The 9,103-nt window shown below is 46.9% G+C and overlaps 1 protein-coding gene across 1 annotated transcript in view; it reads left to right on the top strand.

Annotated features, from left to right (window-relative positions):
* Positions 1-1,690, top strand: part of LOC122548066 (26S proteasome non-ATPase regulatory subunit 4-like) — a gene marked incomplete at its 5' end in the record, with an annotated part of 10,648 nt that extends 8,958 nt beyond the window's left edge. Inside the window, 2 exon segments of the mRNA XM_043686631.1 lie at positions 1,192-1,392; positions 1,394-1,690. Coding sequence (XP_043542566.1) covers positions 1,192-1,392; positions 1,394-1,451 — 259 coding nt within the window.
* Positions 1,691-9,103: the final 7,413 nt, after the last annotated feature.

Below are 9,103 nucleotides of genomic sequence, written 5' to 3'. Positions count from 1 at the left end.
CTCTCTCTCTCTCTCTCTCTCTCTCTCTCTCTCTCTCAAATCCCTCCCCTCTCTGTTTCTGTTTTCGATTCTGTCTCGCAAGCATGCACTCCCTTGTCACGATCACCCCATTCCCCCAATATTTATTGTTACTCTCTTGTGTTTGTTTTTTTACGGACCAGACATCTTCAAAATATAGTAACAAAGTAGCCCAGACTGTCACTACTTATTTTGTAGGCAGATGTGAGGTGCTGTGTTCCAGATGAATTGGTCAAACTCTTTGACGTTAAGCAAGACACAATTTGTTTAAGCACTATTGTTAAAATACCACAAACAAAAGAAGAACTTAAAATACCTTACTCTATTGGGAAAATTTAACCAAATAATAGATACAGCAACTATTACTAATTAACTGTTCCAATATAGTAACATCCCATCAACACGCAACTTGGCAGGAAGGTAAGTTCAAACACAGATTCTGACATGCAGTTCTCCAATCCAGGAGGAAAGAACATAGAGAGAATTCTGAGAGCGAGCGTAGCTGTCGGTTGCCTTCCAACCCCAGCAACTGCTGAAAGCTAAAACTTATGAGTCCTTGATCTGTCAGAGCTAGACCACACCCATTCAGGCTGCTTCTACTGTTCCAATTTTTTTTTAAAAAGGCCCCAAGCCTCACAAGTTGTTTATTTTGTCACCATCTGCTCGGCACCTGTCCCCTCAATCTCTATCTAAAAGACACCAGGACAAATCCTTAAAGGAGGAGGGAGTGAGGTCTGCAGATGCTGGAGATCAGAGTCGAGAGTGTGGGGCTGGAAAAGCACAGAAGTTCAGGCAGCAGCCGAGGGGCAGGAGAGCCGACGTTTCGGGCATAAGCCCCTCATCAAGAATGAGTCTTGTGTGCCGGGGGGAGCTGAGAGATAAATGGGAGGGGGGGAAGGTAGCTGGGAATGCGATAGATTTCTCCTAACGGCACCTGTTACAGCCACACATTGTCCAGTGTCTCTGGGCTGTGAGGCCCAGGAGCTGGATCCTAATCCTTGGTCTGACAGCCAAGGGGTTACCAGGCTGAAGGCAGCTTCCCCAGTGCCTGGTCTCCGGGTGGGATCATCCTGCTCTAAATCCAACCACAGCTGCTTTCAGCCCCTGAGGCGTCGCGTGTGATTCTGTCAAAGTTTCAGAGTTGCTGTCTTTCTCTTTCTCTTTCCTAACCCCCCCACCCCATTCTCTCCGTTCCCCATTCCCATTCTCCTCCCTCCTTTCTCTTCTCCCCCCCTCCCCCCACCCCCGGCGATTACCGTACCAACAGGAGGAAGACAACTACGATGTAATGGAAGACCCAGAGTTCCTGCAGAGCGTGCTGGAGAACCTGCCCGGGGTCGACCCTAACAACGAGGCCATTCGCAACGCCATGGGCTCAGACCTCCAAGGAGCCCAAGGAGACCAAGAAGGACAACGAGGAGGAGAGGAAGTAGAGTGGGGGGGGGGAAACGGGGAATTCTGACCATACGGTGATCTGCATGTTGCTGCTCCAGACAGACTGGCTTGAACATAGTGGCTAGCGTCACACTCTTTAGTGATGGTTATTGACTGCCAACAGCAAAATGTCGCGCGCGTGAAAAAGCTCCCTTTATTCCCTGCCCCGGGTGTGATCGCACGGTGAGAGGTTTTGGCTTTGGAAACGGGATGTTAATAAAATAACACAAAGACCTCAGTCGTACGTCTGATTTAGTTTGAGTCTGTAACCGGGAGAAAGCGAGATGCTGGACAGTCAGAGTCGAGGAGTATGGCGCTGGAACAGCACAGCAGGTCAGGCCGCGTCTGAGGGGCAGGGGGCTCGACGTTTCGGGCGTAGGCTCTGCGTCAGGAATGAGTGGGTGGCCCAAGGGGGGTGAGAGATAAATGGGAAGGGGATGGGTGTGTGGGGAAGGTATGGGGTGGGGGAGTCCAGAACTAGAGGGCATAGGTTTAGGGTGAGAGGGGAAAGATATAAAAGAGACCTAAGGGGCAGCGTTTTCACACAGAGGGTGATACGTGTCTGGAATGAGCTGCCAGAGGAAGAGGTGGAGGCTGGTACAATTGCAACATTTAAGAAGCATTTGGACGGGGACATGAATAGGAAGGGTTTGGAGGGATATGGGCCGGGTGCTGGCAGGTGGGACTAGATTGGGTTGGACAGAGGCTACTGTGGCAAGAGCATGAGAGTGTGGTGCTGGAAAAGCACAGTGGGTCAGGGAGCAGGAGAATCACTGTTTCAGGTGAAAGCCCTTCATTGGGAATGAGGCCTGATGGGAAGAGCTGGCAGCCTACTGAGTAACCACGTACAAGTGATGCTAACCACAGCAGCTTCAATAACACCGGATCCGTAAGCAGACAGAACTTCACTGTCTCTTACGACGTCGTGGTCTGTGCGCGTGAGGCTGTGAAGAGAAAGCTGGGTTAAATTGGGGAATGAATAATCGGTGTTAATGGCATAAGGACAGAATGAAGCCACCGATTAAATATTTGCAACTGCTGATCTCGGTGAAGCCACCAGGGGGAGGTGTGACCCCCTTCTCAAGCCAGGGAGCTATTGCGGATTGAGACAGGTGCCAATGCTTCCGTTGAACAAAGGCTTGGGAAGAGGAAGAGCAAGGAGACTTCTCCACTTCCACAAGTCCAGGAGACAGCAGTCTGTCACTGCTTGAGTCAGCAGCTTGTGACTTTGTGTCCCATCCCAGAGATAGAGGCTCACGGTTCTCGTGCAATGCTGAAGGAGAGTCATAGTCAGAGAGGTGTACAGCACGGAAACAGACCCTTCGGTCCCACCTGTCCATACCAACCAGATATCTCAACCCAATCTGCACTGCACTGTCGGAGGGTCAGCACTAAAGGAGAGCGGCCACAGTCAAAGGGTTGGCGCCGAGGGAATGCAGTGCTGTCGGGCATTTGTTTGTTGCAGTGTTAAACCATGGCCTATTTAGCCCTAGTGTGAATGCAAGAATGATCCAACAACCACAAGTGGGCAGAGGGGGTAGATCTCCCCCCCGTTTATTGGACACGATGTCCCACAAGCAACATCACTTTAAAAAGAAAGCATCATCTGGGGCATTCTCTCGTTGCTGTTTGCGGGACCACTCCCTGCACAATACATTTTCTACTTATGAATGTGACTAATACTTGCAAAGTACATCTTTTGGCCATCATCCAGTGCGGGGGAATGAAGCCTGTGAAAGGTGGGATATAAACTGAACGCTTTGGGGATAGATGCAATTGAGGTTGCTGTCTCTGGAGCAGGCCTGCATTTTTCGCCCATCCCTCGTTGCCTTGGAAAACGTGGTGGTGAGCTGCTGTCTTGTACTGCTGAGGTCCATCAAAGATGGTGCATCCACAGTGCTGTTAGGAACGGAAAGCCAGGGTTTTAACCCTGGCTTATTGGGAAGAGGGGTGGGTGTTATGGACCAGGCCAAACTCCCTCAAAACATTTCAAGTAAGACCCTAACTTTGCTGGTTTTTGAAGCAGGTGTATGGTAGACATTCCAGGAGCGATGCAGCTGACCCAACCACTTAGTTTTAAACAAAACAGAATTTATTTGCAAGATTACCGAATGAAACACAAAAGAGGACAGAATATGGGATAACCGAACCTATTGGAAAACCCAACAGATTATCCCAACTTATCCAACATACTTGCAACAATCCCCATAGACACCCCATTGGCGCAAAAGGTAAAGCCAAACACAGGGTCTTACAGGAGAGATGGCAGAGAGACTCAGCGTGGAACACCTTCCATGTCACTGATCCTTCGACCAGCAGCCTCAAACAAACCTGACAGCTTGCTCTGAACAGACTGTTCAAACCAAACCAGAGAGAAGCTGAGCTGGGAGAACAGGCCACTCCCCTTTCATTGTGCAAGTGTTGTTTTAGAAACTTAAAAGTGTCCTCTAGTAGATCTCCCCAGTTGTTTTGAACCTGTCTTTCAGACCTCCTGAAAAAAACCTTGTTAACGGGGCAGCATCATTACATCTTTCCCCTCCCCCCCCCTTTAAAAAATCAATGTGCAAAGATGCTTCATTTTAAAACCCCTTAAACTGTTAGTACACTATAACTTTCTCTACAAACTTCAATGGGTTAGGATCAGCGTATATGATTGTCTCAGATACATTACTGGTAACAGAAATACAGAAATGTTGTTAACGTCAACACCAAGCTCAAAGTCTCCTCAACTAGGGCGGCATGGTGGCTCAGTGGTTAGCACTGCTGCCTCACAGCGCCAGTGTCCCAGGTTCGATTCCAGCCTCGGGCGATTATCTGTGTGGAGTTTGCACGTTCTCCCCATGTCTGTGTGGGTTTCCTCCGGGTGCTCCGGTTTCCTCCCACATTCCAAAGATGTGTAGGGCAGGTGAATTGGCCATGCTAAATTGCCTGTAGTGTTAGGTGCATTCATTAGAGGGGAATGGGTCTAGGTGGGTTACTCTTCGGAAGGTCAGTGTGGATTGGTTGGGTCGAAGGGCCTGTTTCCACACTGTGGGGAATCTAATCTAATCAAACTGTCTGATGAGTGTTCAGTTTGGAGAAATATCCTACAGGTCCTTCCATTTTCTCATCATCTTCCTGTAAGGGCTCAGTACTGACACCCACATCACTCGCATTGATAGCCACTTTGAATGGCTTTCTGTAATTAGGTGTGGCTACCATTAGGGCATTAAAACTTCTTGCCTTTCTTTAGTAATTCAGTGAGTGGAGCAGCCACACTGTTAAAATCTGGTATGAATTTTCAATAGAATCCACTCAATCCCACTGCTTTTTTGTCGATGGGAGGGGAAACTCCCTGATAACTTTCGGTTTTGCATTCCATGGGGCCATTTATCATTGTCCAATAACAAGGCCCGGGAAGATGACTTTGTGCAAAACACTATATAGGACAAACAGGAAGACAGCTAACAATCCGCATACATGAACATCAACTAGCCACGAAACTACATGACCAGCTATCTGTAGTAGCCACACACGCAGACAACAAGCAACATGAATTCGACTGGGACAACACTACTATCATAGGGCAAGCCAGACAGAGAACAGCCAGGGAATTCCTAGAGGCATGGCATTCATCCACAAACTCCATCAACAAACACATCGACCTGGACCCAATATACCAACCACTACAGCGGACAGCTGAAACTGACAACCGGAAGCGGCAGGGACAGACCACTATAAACACCGGAGGAAACATCAAAGAAGCGCTTCGCAGGAGGCTCCCAAGCACTGATGATTTCACCTAGCCAGGGGACGAAACGTTTGCAACAAAAACTTCCAACCTGGTGAACAGAACCACAACAATAAACTACACAGTTGGGTAATCTGGAAATGACCTTATGGGTTAGTCTCTGAAATGTGTCTGGTGCATTTTTCATACTAACCTGCATGACTTTAAAACTGATGCGGTCCATTCGACGTTACGAAAGCTGAAATTGTCTTCGCTCTTTCGGACAGAGGTACCTGCCAGTATCCTCTGAGCAAGTCCAACTTAGAAATATATGTTGCTTGTCTCAGCACAGCCTTCCAATCGTGGAATCGGAGATGTATCAGACTTTGTAACTGCATTGACTTTGCGATAGTCCACACATAACCGTTAGGTGCCATCTGGTTTTGGCACCATGACTATGGGTGAGCTCCAGTCACTGTAACCCACTTTGATTATGTCAGGTTGGAGCATGCGTTCTATCTCCTTTTGAACTTGTGCCAACTTCAGAGAGTTCTATTGCTTATTCGGAACAGCACCTCCAGTATCTACATCGGGCATAATTAGGTTAGTCCTTCCCGGCTTATTCCCACATAAATCCAGTGCAATAGCATTAACTCTTCCAGGTCATTTCGATTTTCCTCTGGATGGTAACATAATAATTTATCCCAATTTTTGACAACTTCCTCATTGTCCAATTCAGTTTTAGGAATGTCCAATTCAGAATCCTCTGAACATGATTCTTCTGTCTGTGTTGTAACCAATAACACAGTCGTCTCCTCTGTCAAAATACCTTTTGAGCATATTCACATGACACACTGTGAGATTTCTTTCTGTTGGAGTCCTTAGTAAATAGTTCACCTCGTTCCATTTCCTTTTGACTTGATAAGGTCCATTAAACCTTGCCTTTAAAGGTTCATCTATCACTGGAATTAACACTAACACCTTAGCCCCGATAGCAAAATTGCAAGTTTTTGATTTCTTGTCTGCTTCCTGTTTCATTACGTGCTGCAATCCTTTTAAATGCTGTCTAGCCAACTCCCCCGCTCTATTTAATCATTCCCGAAAATTTGATACATAGTCCAAATATGTCGTCTCTGAATTCTTATTTACCAATTTCTCCTTAATCAGCTTAATCTCTTCCTTTATGCCCAGAAACCTCTCCAAATGGACTGAATTTGGTTGATTCGTTTGGTGAATTTCTGATCACAAAAAGTACAAAAATGGAATTCCCTTATCCCAATCAGTGTCGACTGTAAGCCCTCAACATGGTCTTTAATGTCTGATGCCACTTTTCTAGCGGTCCCTGGATGGTACGCAATAGATTTGAATTGTCCTATTCCTAAGCTGTCCATAACTTCCTTGAATAATGTTGATGTAAAGTTTGACCCTTGATCTGATTGTATTTCTGTGGGTAGTCCGTATCTAGTGAAAAGTTTGAGTGACTCCTCCACGATCCGTTTAGCTGCAATGTTGCATAATGGGATTGCCTCTGGATATCTCGTCGACACATCCATTATCGTTAACAAGTACTGATTCCCACTTTTTGTTGTAGGTAGGGGTCCTACACAATCAATTGTAAAAGCTTCCTTAAATGCAGGAAATGGTATTAAAGGTGCAGGTTTTATCACTGCCTGTGGTTTTCCCAATTACCTGACAAGTATGACGTATCAGGCAAAATTCAACTACATCCATGTGCAGTCCAGTAAAAATGATTTTGTATTTTAGCTCGAGTTTTTCTCGCCCCTAAATGAACCCTTACCACTGGCACCACCTCTGTTCTGTAACCCACTAGCAATACGCCTTGATGAATTTCTGCCCATTTCTCATCTCCCTGATGGTCTCCAGTTCCTCATTGAGACATATTTCTAAGATAGTAGCATTCAGGGATACACTCTGAATCTTTCTCTGTGTATGCCTTTCGATACAATTGGCTTAGTTTTTCATCTTTCTGCTGTAATTCATTTAATTTCTCTGAATTAAAGATGTCTGTGTTGTCATCGATCTGCTCCTGGCTTGTCTCAACCATCTGGTCAAACAGGGTCTCTGCAAATTTCACTTCAACCTTCCTATCTCTACTCTTTGATCTCTCCTGTTTCAACTAGTGACTTTGTGACCTCGTTACCACACAGCTAGGTAAAATTGCAGGGTGTGTGTCCTACAAAGGTTCAGTTGCCTGAGTTTCCACTGGCTTTTCAAGCATAGTAGGCAGCACTCCTACCTGTAACTTATATTATTAGCAAGGACAAATTGTATTCCTGGAGCTGAGAGTTCAGTCCAGAACTCCTACCTACTGTGACTTCTCCACTCTTCACTGGACACTCTAACCTCACTTTACATAATTGAATGCATCTTGCCTCACTGTGAGTTTCTGGCAATAGTCCTTCAGAGGTACATATCTCCTCAGCTTTCAGGATTGAGAGGATCCTGTATCTCTGAATATCGTAACCTATTTACCTGCTGTTCCTGGCCTATGCGAGTAAACTTGACCGTCGCAGGTACATGGTTTGAGAAGATCTGGCACTTCCTCCTTAACCAACCTGCGACCAGGCCGTACATTCTGGTGCAGCTTTCTAGCCTCCACTCTGCTGTCTGTTACCACTCCAACAAAATTCACTGCCTTATCCTGTTTTCCTACATCTGGCTTCCCAGTGCTTTTCCTAACCCACCAACACCGTGATTTCACGTGGCCTACTTTATTGCAGTGAGAACACTGGAGCTTCTCTGACCCCCCTCTCATGGGTTTCCTTTTTACCCTGTGGTAAGTTATCCTTATGATCTTCATCGAGATCGACCTGTCCCTTTCCACGTGAGGATTTCTCTTTTCCCCCAATTTCTATCCCTCGCGGATTGAAATTGATTTTGGAAGGCAGACTTTGATTTATGGGCCAACTCATAATGATCAGCTGCTAACCTTGCCATTTTAACTCTCAGCTCTTCCCCATGAGTGTTCACTAGCTCAGGAAGTGAATCTTCACACTCCTCCAAAATAATCGTCTCACTTAGAGGTTAGCTCTATCTTTAAAGCCCTTATCCACCAATCAAAATGACTTTGATCCTTTCAACTTAATGTAGGTTTGATCAGGGTCCCATCCTGAGACCGTTGTCTATAGGCTTCTGGCACCAGCTCATGTGCACTTACAATGGCTTTCCTCATCTCCCATTCTCCCCAGACACCTCCCCTGATAGGGATGCGAAGACCTCACTCGCCCTAGCTACAAGTTTTGTTTGGATCAACAAAACCCTCATGGTCACTGGCCACTGCATTTGTTTAGCCACCTTTCTTCAAATGAGGTGAAAAAGGCTTCCACATTCTTCTCATCAAATGTCAGCGATGCTTGAATATATTTAAACAGATCCTCACCAGACCTTTGGTTGCCATGGGGTTTGCTCATCCCCCAGTCTCTTCCTCACTCAGCTCACCTTTAGCTTTCATCTGCATCATTCCCCGCACCGCCCGTTTCTACCTCCTGCCCAAAATCCACAAACCTGACTGCCCTGGCCGACCCATTGTCTCTGCCTGCTCCTGCCCCACTGAACTCATTTCTGCATACACGGTCCTGTCCCCCTTAGTCCAAGAACTCCCCACCTACGTTCGGGACACCACCCACGCCCTCCACCTCCTCCATGATTTTTGCTACCCCGGTCCCCAACGCCTTATCTTCACCATGGACATCCAGTCTCTGTACACCTCCATCCCCCATCACGAAGGACTCAAAGCCCTCCGCTTCTTCCTTTCCCGCCGTACCAACCAGTACCCTTCCACTGACACCCTCCTCCGACTGACTGAACTGGTCCTCACCCTGAACAACTTCTCTTTCCAATCCTCCCACTTCCTCCAAAACGAAAGGAGTAGCCATGGGCACCCGCATAGGCCCAAGCTATGCCTGCCTCTTCGGAGGATAT

Source organism: Chiloscyllium plagiosum, unplaced genomic scaffold (assembly GCF_004010195.1).
Source record: "Chiloscyllium plagiosum isolate BGI_BamShark_2017 unplaced genomic scaffold, ASM401019v2 scaf_14164, whole genome shotgun sequence".
Classification (NCBI taxonomy): domain Eukaryota; kingdom Metazoa; phylum Chordata; class Chondrichthyes; order Orectolobiformes; family Hemiscylliidae; genus Chiloscyllium; species Chiloscyllium plagiosum.
This window is presented reverse-complemented; position numbering and strand designations above follow the sequence as displayed.